This window comes from Hibiscus syriacus, unplaced genomic scaffold, assembly GCF_006381635.1.
Source record: "Hibiscus syriacus cultivar Baekdansim isolate YM2019G1 unplaced genomic scaffold, ASM638163v2 tig00117034_pilon, whole genome shotgun sequence".
Classification (NCBI taxonomy): domain Eukaryota; kingdom Viridiplantae; phylum Streptophyta; class Magnoliopsida; order Malvales; family Malvaceae; genus Hibiscus; species Hibiscus syriacus.
Window position 1 is genome coordinate 6,593,601 of NW_024063533.1, and position 19,178 is coordinate 6,612,778.

A 19,178-nucleotide genomic window follows, 5' to 3' on the forward strand; every position below is an offset into this window, starting at 1 on the left:
GTGTTTTTTACCTATAGCGGCGTTTTTAAGCACCGCTAAAATCACATGCGATGTTATGACAAACGCTGCAAAAAGTGCCGCTGAAACTAGAGCCGCTAAAGTTAGCGACGTTTTCTAACAAAAAAAGCCGCAATAGGATTTGTTATTTAGCGGCGTTTGTCAAAAAAATACCGCAATAGGTGTTGATGTTTAGCGGCGTTTTACTTACAAACGCCACAGAAGGTTTTGATATTTTGCGGCGTTGTTCCTAAAAATGTCGCAGTAGTTTTTCAGATTTAGTGGCATTTGTATCGAAAATGATGCAATAAAAGTTGAGAATTAGCGGTATTTTTATTTAAAACGCCGTAATAGGTATTGATATTTAGCGGCATTTTCATACAAATGCCGCTAAATAACACATAATTTAACAGTTTTAAAAATAATGCTTGATTACCCCAAATCTATTTTTTCAACCTGTTCCATTATCCAACAAACAAAACCACAATAACATATTCTTTTTATCCATAACAAACAACATCAAATCCAATATAATAAATAAAAATTTTCATTAACGTAATATAAGTTCAGTTAAACAAGGTTCAGTAACATTAATAGAATGCTCATAACATAAATGAGACTACGATGGTGGATTCTGAGGTTGCGTTTTCTGTATAATTAGCATCATATCATTGAGTCGTTTTTCAAATTCTTCACATCTCTGCTGATATGTTGCTTCTCTTTGTGCTGCTGCTGCTTCTTTTTCTGTTTCCGCTGCTGCTCTGGCTGCTTCCGCTATTGTTCTCTCTGCTTCCCTTGCTTCATTTTCCTCTTTCAAGTTAGCCATTTTTTGATCCATCTCAGCCAACTTTTCTTTTAAACGACTAACTTCGTTGTGGGAAGATCGAGACTGTGATGACATGTACTGTGATGAACTGGATCCAAAATATTTGGTGGGAGTAACGAATGACCCTTGACAGCGCACCCGACCATATCTTTCAGGACCCAAAACGTCATTAATAGCCTGGTTTTCAATGTCATCATCATTAAAAATTTCGTGACTTGATGCAGTAGCATGATGCTCCGCCTTTTTCTCCCTCAATATTTCCTAATAATAAAGTGTCATGGTACAAATATAAATAAAGTCAGGTAAATTTAAAATGTCTACCCAATAAACGTACCATAATTTCTGCAGCGTCAGCAGTCATAGGAGTGCCATCCTTCTTCGTATGTGTCATGTCGAAGAGTTGGATTCGACCAACTTTAGAACCGGATGTATTTTCCTACAATGTACCATAATATAATTACTATGAGTTAGTATGTACATGGAATACAAAAAACTATTTCAATAATCTATAATACCTCCTCATGAGCTATACAAGCAAAGCTCTTTGATACAGCCGTGTGCGAAAACTTTTGTTGTTGCCTGCTAGCAACACCAACATGCTCTCGGTCCTACAATGTAAAATAATCACTTTGAATGATGATTTAAAATTCGTTACAATTATTTCTGAAAAACACATCATACATATCCTTTTTTTGAACTCCAAAATCTGACTGCATCTTCCCATTGGTACCTGAGCATTCCTGGTGGGACTGTTTGCAACTTCTCTTCAAGGCTGAGATCATTCTTGAAGTGTTTCTTCTTTAAGGAGCTATTGTGGTCCCTCCATCTATTCCCTAACGCTTGTTTCACATAATCGTCAGAGACCTCTAAAGAAAATTTCTCCTATACAGCAAATAAGTGTGCACCGTAAGTATAAATTAGTATTGAATTTCTATAGAGTATCTATTATAATAACATTATTACCTTAACAAAATCCAATGCTTGATTTTTGTTACTATTAGGCATTTCGCGCCATGACTCGTAATTGATCGGTAACAGATTCGCATTACGTCCAAATATGCCTAAGTAACCTACTAGTAGAAGTGATTTTGGGCCAATAGGTTGACCGGAATCATTTCTTGAAACTTTGACACGATGCCCAGGAGGAAGTTGGTATAATTCCTTCAAAGTTGTACGTCCTCGAGTCTTGCGCGTTCCAGCATTTTCAACTATATAATAAATTATTAAATGCCAGTTTTGAAAATGAACAAAGTAATAAATAATGTTTCGAAGATTACTTTGAATTTCTACTTCTTCATCAACAGTTTCAGGAACTTCGGAAGACTCAGGTGCATTCGATTCCTCGTTATTTCTTTCTTCATGGTCTTCAGAAGCTCGAACAACCCGCAAATCAGTTATTTTTCTCCTCTGCATGATATCTATAATAAACAAACATGAGTAATAAAAAAATGAATTAATTAATGAATATATTGAAAGACAACATGTTAAAGGTTATAACATTATAAATAAATAAATGAAGATATAAAATTGTACAAAAGTCTTATGTAATGTCAGTTGTCATAAATATCTTCATCAACATCCTCCCTAACCCATTGAAATTGTGTTGTATTAGTGATAGTTTCATCTAAGTTTTGTGGTAGTAGAGGTAAACATTCTGATCTTGTTTCAATGTCATCTCTACTTCCATCCCCGATCTCTATCAAGTCTCTAGGAGTATTTCGAAGCATAACATACCAACCGTCATCCATTGGATCGTGAAAATAAAATACTTGTTTCACTTGAGAAGAAAATACATATGGTTCATCCATCAAACGTTGACCCATGTGAATTAATCGAGAGAAATTCACCATTGTAAACCCGAATATATCTCTTTTTATACATCTGTTTACATCAACCCAGTCACACCGAAACAACACAACCTTTCGTTTTCCATAATAATCTAACTCAATAATGTCCGTAAGATTTCCATAATAATCGACCTCTCCCTCATGCGGATTATTGTCCCTTACAGTAGCATAACTTGTAGTTAACGAAGTAACTACGACTCCACAATTTTGTGTCCTCCTTAATCTTTCACGAGATTTCGTGTGGAACCTGAACCCATTAATGAGGAAGGCATTATATCTTTTAACTATTCTATTCGGACCTTGAGAAATCCATTTAACTTCATCACTAACTTCTCTCCCACTCAAAACCTATTACACATGAATGGTGAATTAATTTGCATTGATGTCGATATAAAAAGAAAGACATATATAATTTATAAGTATGCCGTAAGATTTAGTTGCTTACCGTCTGGCCTAACCATTCATGAAAAGTTTCTATCAATAACTTATGTAGCTCTCGCTGATTTAATCTTCGGGAGCGTGCTCGAGATCTCAATACTTCTTTAAACTCACTATAAAAATATTATGTCGTTATAAATTGATAAATATAAAAGATAAAGAGATTTCATTAGGATTGGGTCCGAAAGACTTACGTGCAAAAGGGATCTATTGAATCGTGATGGAAAAGAACATATCGGTGTGCTTGTACCCAAGACGTGTCATCTAAGTATGCAATTTCAACTTTCCCTAATGGTTGGCCATAACTTCCAAACAAATAATGTTGAGGAAAGTCATCAGTACTTAACACATCATTTCAATTTGGTATATTCCATCTTGTTTCAACATCTTTTAAATATCTTGAGCAAAATGTCATGCATTCCTCTGCCAAATACCCTTCAGCAATTGATCCTTCTGGATAACGTTTATTACGACAATAAGACTTCAACTTGCCCAAGAACCTATACACAAAACAACATACTACGTAAAAACATTTGAGTGAGAGGTATAATCAATAGTTCATTCATTTCGTGCAATTCAATTAATACGTCTCTATAGGGTAAATCCATCAATAGAAAACTGGACCACCAACTCTTGCTTCGTGAGAAAGATGAATTAGCAGATGCACCATAATTGTGAAAAATGAAGGCGGAAATATCTTCTCCAAATTGCATAAAGTCAAGGCGGCTCGATCTTGTAGTTTATCAAGTTCTTCAACCATTAAAACTTTCCCACAGATGGCTTTCATTATATTAGAAAGTTCAATGATATAAGACGTCACCTTACTCGACATGCAACCGCGAACAGCTACTGGCAGGAAATCTTGCATTAATATGTGATAATCATGTGACTTTAAACCATAAAGTCTTCGATCTTTAACACTGACACATTGAGAAATGTTTGATGCATACCCATCTGGGACCTTTATATCTGTCAACACCGTGCAAAACACTTATTTTTCTTTCTTCAAAAGAGAAAAAATAGAAGGCGGCAAGAAATTTCTTCCATTTGGACGTAATTGCGGATGAAGATCATGCCGAATTCCCATGTCCACTAAGTCAAGTCGACTCTTAAGATTATCTTTAGATTTTCTACCATCATTCAGAATGGTCCCGATAATATTCTCATAAACATTGTTCTCAATATGCATTACATCAAGATTATGTCTCAAAATCTGCTTTTTCCAATAAGGCAACTCGAAGAATATACTCCTCTTTTTCCATAAGCATACCTCATTTGGATCATCCTCTTCATCAGACTCATTATCAGTTTATTCGTCAACTTCAACCTCTTCATTGACCTACTTTGCCTTTTTCTTTGATCGTGTACTACTTGGTTGATTCATCTTTCCATAAAATTTATATTTTTCAACATTTTGAATATTTGAGAGCCGGTTGTTTGGTCAGGAGCATTTCGAAACTCTTAATCACCATCAAATATATTCTTTTGACTTTTAAATCTATGATTATCAGGTAACCACCAACGATGTCTCATATAAGAGAACTTCTTTCCATTAACCAACCACTTCGAACATGTTTGTAGAGCACAACAAGGACAAGCATAACGACATTTGGTACTCCAACCAGATAAATTTGCATACGCAGGAAAATCATTAATTTTCCATAATAAAGTCGCGCGTAAATTAAAGTTCTCCTTCTTCAACACATCATACGTTTCGACCCCTTCCCATAACTGTTTCAACTCTGCAATTAACGGCTACATGTAAATATCAATATCATTTCCGGGGCCTTTCTCGCCAGGGATTATCATGGATAAGATGAAAGATGATTGTTTCATGCAAATCCATGGCGGGAAATTGTATGGAACAAGTACAACAGGCCAAGTACTATACAAAGTACTCATGATTTTGAATGGATTAAACCCATCAGTTGCAAAATCGAGCCTGGCATTTCGAGGATCTCTCGCAAAACTTGGATACTTATTGTTAAATGACTTCCAAACTAAAGAATCCGCAGGATGCCGTAATAATCCATCATCGGTTCTGCCATCATGATGCCACCTCATAGACTCAACAGTCTTGGAGGACATAAACAACCTTTGTAGCCTAGGTATGAGAGGAAAATATCGGAGAATTTTGACCGACTTCTTTCTTGATGGTGCTTGAGCTTCATCCTCAGTAACATTTTCTGCCTCCCTACTCATCCATCGAGATTTTCCGCATACATGACAAGACTCCTGATTTTTTCAATCACCCCAATCTTTTATCATTTTCTTCATATCATTACTTGATTGAGGGATTTTTGCAAAAGGAAACACTTCTCCTAGTAACTCCAACAATTGCGTAAAGGAGTTCCTAGTCCAGCCTCCCAGGCATTTTAAGTGGAAAAGACGAATGCAGAAAGAAAGTTTTCAACTCCATTTCGATATTCGACGCTTACCCTTGAGAAATCCATCCAAGTCTTATCCATTTCGTATTTCTGGAGTTTCATTTTCAAATGTTAAATGCTAATATTATAGAAAAAGTTAGAACCTAAACATAAGCATTAAACTATCAGATTTAGTGCATACTAATATTTGCATAGTATAGAACTAATCACTCCTAAATTATAAGACTTTTAAAATTATAAAATGTTATGGGAGCAATTGTATCTCTGTTATTTTATAAAAATTATAAGGGTGCATATATAGAACTACATAGTATAGAACTAATCACTTTCACAGATGTTTCATCGAAATCAATATGCATTTATATCTAAACAAACGCATGTTTCATTCTTAAAGAGAGAAGATTACCTTTGTTTCCTGAGAAACGTGTTCCTCACAATCGAATTAAATTCGAGTTGCTCAACTCAATTAACACCTAGAGAGAGAATTCAAACCGATGAAAGTGTATAACAAAATATGCAAGAAAATTTCGACATTCATGTTATGAAAAAAAAGTAGCAAAAATGGTTTACTTATTTTCAGGAATCGTTTCAGTGTATTCTCACAAATTAAGTTAAAATAGTATCATCAGACCCCTTATCGTGGTCAGATGAGTCAGTTTTTTTTTGTTGGATTCGTCCTCTGAGGGACTTATGCGCAATCAGAAAATGGAGTTGATTGCTTCTCCTAATTAAGATAAAGACTTTTCGAATATGCTCCAAATTCTATATGGCGAGTTGCTATCATCTGCAATGGACAGGCTCCCAAATACCTCTAACTACCTATCATCAATACTATGGAGGTAATTTCATATTGGGGTTAGGATACTGGTGTTTACTGGCCATTAATAAAGCGTTGCTCAAGTCCCCGAGCAGATATAGGAAGTGCCCTAGAATTTTATTAAAAGTCCTTACGTCTATTGTCTGTTGTAGTCCTTTGCTTAAATATTGTTTTAGTTTGCTAGATTTTTATAATGGTTTTTTATCTCTGTTAATGGGATCACATCCTTGTTCCGTCGATAATTAAGGTTGAGAATTTCCTTTACCATCGATATCTTCTCAAGGAAGGTTCGATGCAAGGTACCTATTACTAGTCATGGATTATTACCATTTCTTTTTTATGGTATTATCTTTGAGAATCCATTAATGATGAGGAGTTAAATAAACAAATAAAACAGAATAAACGAAGAAAACTTAAAGAGAAACAATAATGGAGAGTTAAATACCAAAAAGCTTGGAAGTAGAACACAGCGATGCTCTTGTTATGGAACTACTTGCGAATGCGATGCTCAAAATCCTAAGGAACTACTTGCGAATGCGATGCTCTTGTTGGGACCGGAAAAAGACCTGTCAGAAATGGCAATGCAGAAAACGTTATGATATTAGTTGAATCATCCTCATTCTAAAGGTTTCTGTAATTTCATGGCACAATAAAGTCGATGTGAAAGTGATAATAAAGAATAACAGTTTAATAAGCTGACCAAGAAAAGGAACGAAGAAATTTTTCATATGAAGAATGTACAAACAGAACAATGATGGCAGCGTGGTGGTTTCAGGTGGTTGTACTTCCGACAATATCGAATTCTTTGATTCGATGTGTCTGGCTGCAAACCATTGAACTCCAGATCATTCAATTGGTCAGTCTCCCCTTTTTCCTCATCCGCAGCTGGCCTCCAGTTAGGTGGCACACTACCCGGATCAGCCAAAACAACAGAAAAGTAACTCCACAACAGCAAAAGCAACTGCAGAATGACATCAAAATTTCCAAATTTAGAGTCAGTTTCCTGTTCCCATCACACTTAAAATCATCAATTGTTTATATATATTATTTTAGCAATTTGATTACATTAATCACAATTCCATAACCCAATTTATTATTGTAGCATCTAAAGTCATAAACTATGTCCAAAAAGGAAGCTCGTATTTTAAGTTTTAACAATACTTCAGATGTGCTCTTGTTCTGACAAATAGCAGATATAAAGAACTACGAAATTTTAACCGATTCACAACACCGCAGAAAAAAACGAAGAAAATTTAGATCAAGCACAAAACTCAAGCTTACTGAAAAATTTAAATAATTTACGTTCGAAGCAGCAACCATGGAAGAACACATCCAAAAAACATAAATGAATGAAAAGAAATCAACCTTATCATACAACTAACCACATTAGATGATCCCATTTAAACAACCAGTCAATCTCAACATTGAATGAAATGATATCATATTCATAAAAGTAGCATACAACTTTCTTACACGAAAGCCGTATATGATGTACTTAACAAATCATTTCGAAATATCAAATTGAATAGAAAACAAAATTCATTATAGCTTCATAACAATTTCATTAAGCATAAATAGAGTAACAAAATGAGCAAGTTAAGCAAAACCATAACAGTAAAGAGAAGAGAAGAGCAGAGCAAGTTGCAGACCAGATGCAGCAATTTGTATCTGTAAAATTTACAAAAATAAAAAACCTGCACAACGATCTCAATTTGCATCAAAGGTTGAAACCCAAAGTAACCTTTTATACCAAGAGCTATTTGCATCTCATCTTCAACCAAATCAGAGAAAAAAGCTTATAAACAACTCAACCAAAACAAGAAAGAAGTTATAAACACTATTAAGAGGGCAAACGAATGAAGAGAAAGAAAGTCTAACCTGGGTATCACGAAAAGCTTCTCGTTTTCGACGCGAAATTTTTTATCCGAGTCTCAAATCAGAGAGAAATCGAAGGGAAACAAAGGAAGAAGGGTTAAGAACAATCTGGGTTGGATTTGGGATTTTACTTATCGACCGAAGAATGGTGTATGACTTGCGATGACGTTGGAGGAGAAGGAGGCTGGGCGCAGTAAAGGAGATGGTTATTGTAATCGGCGTGAGGGAGCGGATAATAGTGATGGAAAAAGGGCTAGGGCTAGAGGAGAATTAAAATGGACTTTTCGGCTTTTAACAATACAAACACCACTGAAGGGTAACCGATTGCGGCGTTTTAAATTAAAAAAACAACTAATGTTAAAAACATTTGCGGCGTTTTTTGTCAAAACGCCACTAAAGTACGCATCATTTACGGCGTTTGTTAGCAAAACGCCGCTATATGTGAAACCTATTGCGGAATTTTTGTAAAAACGCCGCTAAATTACTAATCTTTTGTGGTGTTTCTATGAAAACGCCACTAATGTCCAACTCTTTTGCGGCGTTTGTATTAAAACGCCTCTATAGTGCTAATCTATTGCGGCGTTTGTGGATACAAACGCCACTAATTACCATTATTTAGATAAAATTAAATGATTTTACATATTTCATTTGTACTCTACATTTTTTATACAAACGCTGCTAAATACATTGATTTATATAAGATTAACATTTTATAAATATTTAATTTATGCTCTACATAACATAAATTTACTCATCTTTTTGTTTAACCTAATTACCAACAGCCATACATTTCAATTAAGCTATAAGTTATGCATAAATATACTTAACAGTAGAGGCAATATAATAAAATTTAGAAACATTAAAGTTATGCATAAACTGTTTTTTCATCATATTATTCACTAGAATATATTTAGTTGTGCTCCTTCTGGGGAAAGGACGTAGGAAAGTTGTTTTCCTTGTTTGACGACGCATCGTTAAGTTTTTCCTCCCTGTAAACTCCATATGGAGAAACTCTTCATCCATTTCACCAAATAAATCCCCAACCTCTGGTTCACCAAGAAGACTCTTTGCGCGCTTCAGTGCTTCACTTGAAACAGATATCGACCTTCCACGTACATATTTTTTGCGACGTTTATACAAAAAAACCATTATTGAGTAACACTATTGTGGCGTTTGTCTAAAAACGACGCTAAAGCATTATTTGTTACGGCGTTTGAGATATAAACACCGCTAATTTATCATTCTATTGCGGAGTTTGTGGTATAAACGCTGTTAAATTACCACTATATTGTGGCGTTTGGCCTAAAACACTACAAAATTCTTCTCTATTGCGTCATTTTTTAAAAAAACGCCTCTAAAGTTTCACATATTAATGAAGCATATTGCAGCGTTTTTTAAAATCGCCACTATAAACAACCATATTGCGGCGTTTATCAAAACACGCTGCACTATTACTACTCTATAGCGGCGTTTTTAGAAAAACGCTGCTAAATGACTAATCTTTTGCGGCGTTTGTTGATAAAACACCACTATAAATAACTCTATACCAGCGTTCGTGCCATAAACGCCACTAAATTACCACTCTATTGCGGCGTTTGTTGGAAAAATGCCGCTAAAGTATCATTTGGCGGCGTTCGGATTATAAACACCGCTATATACCCAAATATTATAGCGTTTACTCTCCAAACGCCGCTAAAAACGCCGCTACAGAACACTTTTGCTGTAGTGAATAATCAATCTAATTCTAAAAGATAATGCATTTAAATTATATTAAAAATAATAAATAAAATATTGAAAATTTGTAATATATAGAAATTGATCCTTTAAGGGATTTTAAATATATTTTCAGGATTGTCTCTTGTTGTGTCATTAATTGATCCTAAAGTTGTTTCAACTTAAGTTGTTGAGATCCAAGTAGATGTAGTAGGAATGAGTAATGAATTTCCTTCATTGAATTCTTCATTCTCCATGTGAGCATAAAGTCCCTTGCTAACGAAGGCTTGAACTACAACTTGAAGCTTGTTTTTCAGAAGTTTGGACTTGGCACGTGTGATTGGACCAAGTGGAAGAGTCAGTCCCTCTTCTTTTGTCATGTGATGTGTCGTGCATGTATCATCGAGCCTCATCTAGACGAGTGTTTGAGCTCCATGACTTGAGCTTCATCTGGATGGGTGTTTGAGCTCCATGACCTGAGCCTCATCCTTGTTGTTGGATTGTGATGTGGATATGCATTGGATAGATGGCTAGATATATTGATGACTTTGGTAGCATCGCTTCCCTAACTATACTCATAGGCATGTTTATTTTGTGAGGCATGTAGTGTAGTAGAGTTATTTATGTGGCACTGAGCATGTGTCTCAACGATCAAAATGTGTTTCGATTTATAAGTACTTAGGTGAGGATTATAGGGTGCCATCAACAAAATAGAGTTCCAGACGTCGTTGAAAAAAGTACGTCACGAGTTATTTTAGTCTGTATATATATCATAGACCTTACTTGTATTTAGTTGTAACTCTATTTTTGTAAACTTATTTTGAGTATTTGGTATGTTCTATTCAGAGCTCCAAATTTTGTAAACTTAAATTATGTCATCTGTTTTGGGTTATGATTATATCACTATGCTTTGTGGACGTTTGAAGAAAATATATTTTTTAAATGGTTAGCCACTTGAGTGGTTCTGTGTGACATTTAAATCCTATGGGTTTGGAATGAAATTGATTAGGGTGTGACAATTTGACGCCCCTCGCATCGACCCTTATTTCATGAAGTTTGATTCTCTCTTTTTGCATTGACTATTATTCCTTGAAGTCCAATGCCTTTTTTTTTTCTCTGACCCCTTTTCCTCGAGGTCTGTTATGTCTCATCCACCTTGCCTATATGGATCATGTCTCCATGGTTTCTATGTCCCTTAACAACTTGAATCTTAAGACCATTCTCCAATTTTGACTTCCGAAGTGATGTTATTGTCTCGAGCATCCTCAACAAAAGATCATTGGCAGCCTTCTTGGACGTGTCCAACCTTTTTTCTTTTGGCTTCCACTCGCCTTAGTAGTAATAAACATCAATAGCTCTTTATGTGACCCTTTACATCAATAGCACTTTAGTTGCTTCCTCTTCTTGGACTACTTGACTCGATCTGGGCATCTTCGCAATTTATGTGACCATTTACATCAATAGCACTTTAGTTGCTTCCTCTTTACCCTCGACTTGACCTTTTGTCTCATCTTCTCTCTTGACAATGACAACAATGTGATTCTTCTCGGGACATCCTCTAATCAAGTGAAGACTATCATAGAAGTAATACTTCAATGGCTTGCTTTTTCTCTTCTTCTTTGATGTGGACTTGGCCTTGCCATTCTTTCTTGATGTGTTCCCACGACTAGGGGCACTTGATGGATCCTCTTAGCCACTCGAAGATCTTTCTTCGTTATCTATTGATTGTTCCTCTTCATGGTCTCCCCCATCTTCGTCGATATCTTTGGGCATGGGCTTGGACAAATCATTGTTGGTTGTCTTGTGTACCGTAAGCTCAAACCATAACTTGGATATAGCTACTGCCTCTAAAAATGTGGCATCTCCTTACTCCACTGTGAGCTTCGCCCGTGATATTTATACCTTTATGAAGGTATTAACTACATTATATTCACTCATTGTATCCTTGTAAATGAATAGCTCACTATTGAGCGCATCAATCTCTTTCCTTAAAGCTATTATCTCAACTTTGAGCGCTCCACTCTTCGGGACTATCATTTCAAAACCCTCGTTAAGAATACGTTGTATTTCATCCCTAAATTGATCCTCAATGGACTCCAACTTGTCAAGACGTGATTACACAAGACCTTGGGTCTCCTTGACTCCCCTTTTGGATTTCTCAAGTCTGGATATCCTCTTCTCCAATGATGATGAAATTTCCTTCAGAATATCCACCCAAGATTTGATTAGATTACTCATCTCATCAAATTCTTGGAGAGCATTGTATATCTCATCCCTCGATAATGTCCTCTTTTGTTTCCCACCACGACACTCCTAGCCTTCTCGTATAGAAACGACACCTCTTTGTTGTGCTTCGATCACTAATTTGTCACAAACTAGTTTGATGATAACCACGACTAGTTCGAACGCAAACAATAGCCACGATTGACTGCAACTGCAAGTTGGCTTCGATTACAAGCCCCCTAAACTTGCTAATACCACTTGTCATAGGCTAAAGTTTTAACTAGCTGATATGTGTGACATTATATGCTTTCTCAGTTGAATTGATGCCTAATATTTTAAATTAATTTAAATAAGAATTAATTATTATTTTTGGCTAATAGTTTTTAAAATTAGTTTAATATTTCAAATATTATAATATTTGTTTTGGATTTAGTTCCTGAAAAATTAATTTAAACTAAAACTGACCCATATTATTTGTTTAATAATTTATTTTAAATTGCATGAACCAATCAATCTCGATGGTAAAGAAATTGTTATTGTTCCTTGAGGTCCCAGGCTCGAGTATTATGAATGCTACGAGTGTAAGTATTTAATATAAAATAGTTGAAAATTATCTTTGAATATATACCGTCTTGTACTTACTCCAAATTAATCAAAAAATTATAAATCATAAACATGTTTTTAGTATTATAATACTTATGTTAGTTTCGGTGGAAAATTTTATTTAAACTAAAATTGCCCCCTATTTTTTTAATATTTTCTAATTTATTTTATTATTTATAATATTATAATAGTTATGTCGTATTCAATACTTTAAAAGTTAATTTGAACTGGAATTGATTCCTATTTTTCTAATAGTTTTTAATTTAATTTAATATTTTAAATATTATAATATTTTTTGTACCCATTCGCTAGAAAGTTAATTTAAAACGAAATTGACTCATATTTTTGTTATACAATTTATAATTTATATTAATATTTTTAGTAGTATAATATTTCTACTAGAGTCCGAACTTGAAAAAATTATATATATTAAAATTGACCCCTAATGTTTTTATTATTTTATTTTATTATAACAATTATAATATTTTTGTTTGATTTAATCGTCAAAAATTTTATTTCAAGTAAAAGTGATCCCTATTTTTTCAAATATTTTATAATTTATTATAATATTTGTAATATTGTAATGTTTTTATTGCATTCAGTCCCTCAAAAATTAATTTACACTACAGTTGACATCTATTTTTTAATATTTAAATATAATATTATTTGTATTGGATTCAGTCCCTGAAAAATTAATTTAAACCATAATTGACCCCTATTATTTGTTTTAATAATTTATAAATTATTAGATTTTTGTATTATAATATTTATGTTAGATAAAATACTTATATATATTATAGAGACAAAATGATTTTCTAAAAATATTGAAATTCAAACATTTATTTAATAAAAACTGAAAAGAAAAATGACATTATTTTTCTTTTTAATTCATTAAATATTTGATTCTAAAATACATACCACATCTAGAGTGTGTTTAATAAATATTTATTAAATACATAATATATAATTTAGGCAAAATGGTATGTGAGGTCCTTGTACTTTTCAATAAAAAAAATCAATGTGACCTTCTCATTTTTTTTGCATCCAATGTGACCCTCAAACTTAGAAAACAAACCCAATGTGGCCCTTTGACTAACGATTTCCATCGTTGACTGTTACGGTGCTGACGTGATACTTCACAATACTAACATGACGATCCATAGTGGTTGGTGGCGTGGAAGATGATATAGCAGATGAGTTAAATTGGTTTTTTTGGTAGAGTTCGATGATCAACTTGATTTTTCAGAAAACGTTTATTTTAAATTTAAAATTTTAAAAATTAAACTATAAAAGTATAAAAAATAAATATAAAAATACTAAAAATAAAAGTTAAAAATACTAAAAATTAAAAATATAAATATTACTCATAATGATTGAAAATATTATTATTCTCTGTGTACGATGGTTGTGTATTTTTTAAATTTGTCAAGAAATTTGATTCTTTTGAAAAATTGGATAATTTAGATTATGAATAATCTGTTAAAACTGAATGTACAAAAAGTTGAAAGAATTTGTATAAATCCACGGGAAAAAAATTAAAAACATAAGGTTAATATTAATTTAGTTCTTGGAGTAACTTTATTTAATTATCGATTGGATATTAATTTAGTTAACATTATTATTATAATTAAAAAATAAGTATTTATATGTATTGAAATTTATTATTTTTAACTTAAAGGTTGATATTCAAAAACAATTTAAGTATCATAATTTTATAAATAATATTCCCGAGAAAGTATATTTAGTTGAGTGGTCAAGTTGCTCATTTTTGTTCTACATATTTCCTTGATAATTTAATTTTTAAAAATGTCTATATATATTTCTTTTAGTAACTTATTTTTATTTTTATATTTAATTTTCTCTATATTTATATAGTTTAAATTTTAAAATTAAAATAATTTTTTTTAAAAACAAATAAGCCCTTAAACTTAAAAGAAAACCCAATTTGACCCTCGAACTAGATCAAAAAGGTCTATTTAGCTCATCTACCACGTTACCAGTCACTGTGAACTGTCGAGTCAGCACTGTGAAATGTAACGTCAACACCATAATTGTAAACGACGAAAATCGTTGGTTTAAAAGCCACGTTGAATTTGTTTTCCAAATTTGAGGGTCACATTTAGTAAAAAAAATGATAAGGATCACATTAAATTTTTTTTAAATACAAGGGCCTCACGTATTCTTTTACCTTTAATTTATTAAATTTCCGATCTCTTTAAAATTGGTTCACTGATTATGGTTTCTTTTAACATTTACCTTTTCATCTTTAGATGGATGAAAGATTTTTTAAAATGAAAAAGAAATAAATAAAGGGTGTGTGTCCTAAACTAGAACACGATGTCGTAATTGTATCCATGCAACTCTCGTATCAAAACACCTCAAACTTTTTAACATGGACCCTCTCTTCCACTTAATTAGTTCTATTACCAACAACCCGACAATTACTTTTCAACGCTTTTGTTGTAAAAGAAGTTTGAAGAGAAAAATATCTATATATATATATATATATGAATATATATATTAAAAACATCAGTTTTTGACAGTATAAACACAAATAAAAGTTTAAGATAAATATTAATTATAAAATATATAATTATTAAAGAAAATTTAAATTTTAAAATAAAAACGTACTCCTCTAAGCAAAAATCTGTCACTGTTTACGCCTGAATTAGAAATTTAGGGTTCCTATTTCAAGAAGAGAAATATTTGTTTGTTTGCATATTCATCCGTTATTATAGCTTACAAAATTTGAGGTGACCTTTTCAGCGCCAATAATTTATGAAAAAAAATCCTCTGATAACTAGAAAAAAATAATTAATGCAGTTTCGGAAAAGCACTTCTCTTTATTTGTGAAGAAAATGAAAACATTACTTAAATTATTATATTTCTTCTATATTAATTCCAATCATATGTATGCACTGGTAATTAAAGCTGACAGATTAATATTTACACAATGAAAATGTAAACAATTGTATTTATACATAATGAAAATAAAAGAAGAAGGAATAAGGGAAAAACCCCAGAGTGCATTTACATAGCAAATCTTAGTTAAATTTGTAATGACAACAACAATTGTAAAGAACAATAAATAAAACTGTGTAGAATGGAAATGTATTGACTATGTGCGTGAGAGAGAGAGAGAGAGGAAAGGATATATAGTAGAAGCTGTAAAAAGGAACAAGTTGAGGAAATGAGAATATTGAATAATGGCTAATAGAATCTGGTGGAGGGACGGAGGTCAATCTCCTGGGTCCAAGCGGTCCGGTCTTGAACATGCAAGTGCCAGTAGGTCTGAGCCAACGCGTCCGGATCCATCATCATCATCACCGCCCCGACGTCTCCGCCGCTTTGCTGTTGCTGCTGTTGCTCCAGAAACAATCCTCTCTGCGACGTCGATGCCCCACTGCATTTCCATTTTGTTCATCATTCAACTTGATTTCAATGATTTTATTCTAATTTTGAGTTGCTTATCTGCTACATGAAAATGGGATACGATTCTTTCGATCAATACATACATACATACATATATATATGTGTACCATATACCTGGGTGAACCGACGACGCCGTCGATGATAATATGGGCAACATGAATACCGAGAGGCTGGAATTCTCTTGCCAGGCATTGGGATAATGCTCTCAGGGCGAACTTTCCACAGCCTGTTTCATTTAAAACAAACTACTGCTAAATTATTCTCATTCATTTTAAAGTTGGGTTTTGGTAAATTTATGATATCACATACGTTCAATGGGTGAAAGCTAGAGAGTTTACATAGTTCAGAGAAACCAGCAATGCCATTTAGTGAAGCTGAGCAGCCAGTGAAGAGAATGGTTCCTTTTCCCCTTTCCACCATCCCCGGAAGTATCTTTCATTCATTAGCACATCAAAAGTAGAAATTGCTTAAGAAAAAAGAAATAGTAATTAAAGGAAACCAATGAAACAAAATGGGGAATTAGGAGTACCTTTTGAACGCAAAAGAAAGCTCCAATGGAGGAGACCGTAAGAGATTTCTCAAAGGAATCGATTTTAATGTCAGTGAAGTTGGTGGAGTACCATGAAACCGGTTGATATGCATTATATACCAGAACTTCAACAAATCCAAGTGAAAGAACTCCTTCAAATGCTTCCCTAACACTTCTGGAATCCGAGCAGTCTATTCTGATTGCGAACACTTGGGCTTTCTCTTCCCTGGCTATCTCATCTGCAAATCTTGACAATCGACCTGAAAACATACAATCCAAGATTAGGATAACAAGAAATAGAGACGTTTTTAAGGGTAAAGAAAGAGAAAGTACCCAAATCCCTAGCGAGGATAGCAACGGTGTATCCTTCATGAGCAAATTTGCGGGCAATGGATCGTCCAAGCTTAGGTCCGACGCCTACAATGGCGGCTATGCCTTTGGCAGAGGTAGAGCTTGCCATGCTACGCATCTTTAGCAAATCTTAGGGACCAAAGAGATAGAGAAACAAGAAAACTTGAACAATGGAGAGAGCTCAGTTCAAAGCTAAATGATATAACTGATGGAAGTGGAAGCCACTACTTTCAGTTGTCTAAGTCATTGCGCCCTTTGTGAATTCTCCTTATTCTAGAGTATTGTCTCTCCCTTTTATCTATGATTTTTTAATGGATCGCATAATTCCCTAAATTATTTGAAGTAATGACATTCATCTTCAATTACTTATAAAAGTAACAATTTTCTTATTGAGTATATCACTTAAGGTAACGATATGTTTTATTATTCACATTTTTAAAGGTACATCTGATCAGACGTGCATTTATCCTACGTGACATACTTACTTAACAAGCAAAAATATTTTAACAAAGGTAAATAGAAAGTGCGTCAGTTTATCTACGCTTTTGTTGCGTTTAAATTAATAGTAGTAATAATAATAATAATAATTTGAAGTTGTTTGGTCATTCGACCTAAAAAGGTATTCTGGTCATTTTTTTCTCATATGGACACTTTAGTCGTTTTGTTAATCATATCAGTATTTTCATCAATTCTTAATCACAACAACTTAATCCTTTTATTATCTCTAATCATTTCATTCACTCAGACATGTGAGAACAATTTAGTCATTTTAATCCATATGAATATTTTAGTACTTTTCACTTGAAAGTATATCATACATCTTACAACTTATGAATAGAATATTTAATTAATCGGCTCAAGGTGGTCTTAAAATAATTTCCTCAAATTATACATCTTATTGTCATTAATTAACAGCAACGAAGTTTTGGTCATTTCTTTTACTTGAGGGCATTTCATTCTTTTACTAAGATTTAACTCGTAATACGAAAGTCTTATGACATTTCTATAAAATTTCAGCCTTTCGTAATCATTACTAGTCATTAACATCCATTATCCGTGATTATAAAAATTCGATAATTTCTCCTATTTCTACATGAATATTTAATCAATGGTCCAAACATGACATGCAAAGTATAATAATTATAAAAGCCATAAAATATTTTAGAGTTCAAGGTGTACTCTCATTAATTTTTTTGAATTTGAGCTTATTACCTTTATGTTCGAGCTTTTATCCCTTCTCTTTTTTCTCACGAAGACTGGTGGTCCACATCATGAACACGACCCCAAATTAATATCCTTCGATATTAAAATAATCCATTAATAATTGATTTATAAATTCAAGACCTTAATTGCTCAAATAGAAAAATGTTATGGCTAAAATAACATTTAAAATTTGAAATTAGAGATCAAATTGAATTCTTACTAAATTAGGAAAGATTGAAATCATAATTACTGTTTTTTCTTAAAATCACACGGATTCTCCTATTGGATTGAATTACTCGCGAGTCAACACATGTCATGTGCCAAAACTAAGTCGTTTTAGCCCTTTAGCCGCCTATCCAAAATGACACAATTTTGGAGGAATATATAAACCTTTAATCCCTTGTTTTTTCCTCTTTTTTCCTTTTTTTTTCCCTCTTTCCTTCCTTCTTCCTTTTTCATTTTTCTCTAAAAAATCTCAGACCAATCTTACAGACCATCACTAATCACCGTGTGATCATCTTGTCGACTATCACCTCTAGTGGTCGACTGAAACCAAACTTCTTAAGTAAGACCTTTTTGGTCCACTGAGCATGGATCCAAGGTTCATTTTCATCCGATTGGATGTCGTTTGTCGTAGATTTACAAAAAATTCCTTTGATTTTTTTTGCATCTCAACCTCTCCAATAGTCGTCATGAGACGTCTGATAGCGCTACCTTTGAGCTACATGGTTCCCCACACCTCGAGAAGTCTATTCATCGTTTAAACTTTTTAGTCGAGTCTCCATTCGTGTGAAAACATAAGCCCTGGCTTCACTAAGGCTCTATTTTCCTTTTTATTATTTTCTTTTTGGTTATCCTTATACTTATATAAACACCTGTTTTTGTCCGGATCAAAAAATATTATTAGTTTATTTATTACTATTATTATTTATTTTGG

The 19,178-nt window shown here is 33.3% G+C and overlaps 1 protein-coding gene across 1 annotated transcript; it reads right to left on the reverse strand.

The window, feature by feature from the left end:
- Positions 1 to 15,878: 15,878 nt before the first annotated feature.
- LOC120196423 (3-oxoacyl-[acyl-carrier-protein] reductase FabG-like) lies at positions 15,879 to 17,280 on the reverse strand. The gene is made up of 5 exons (XM_039198234.1): positions 17,021 to 17,280; positions 16,688 to 16,947; positions 16,497 to 16,590; positions 16,273 to 16,384; positions 15,879 to 16,129 (listed from the first exon to the last, which is right to left on the reverse strand). The coding sequence occupies exons 1-5, from the start codon at positions 17,154 to 17,156 to the stop codon at positions 15,937 to 15,939; spliced, it is 795 nt and encodes a 264-aa protein (XP_039054165.1). The 5' UTR covers positions 17,157 to 17,280; the 3' UTR covers positions 15,879 to 15,936.
- Positions 17,281 to 19,178: the final 1,898 nt, after the last annotated feature.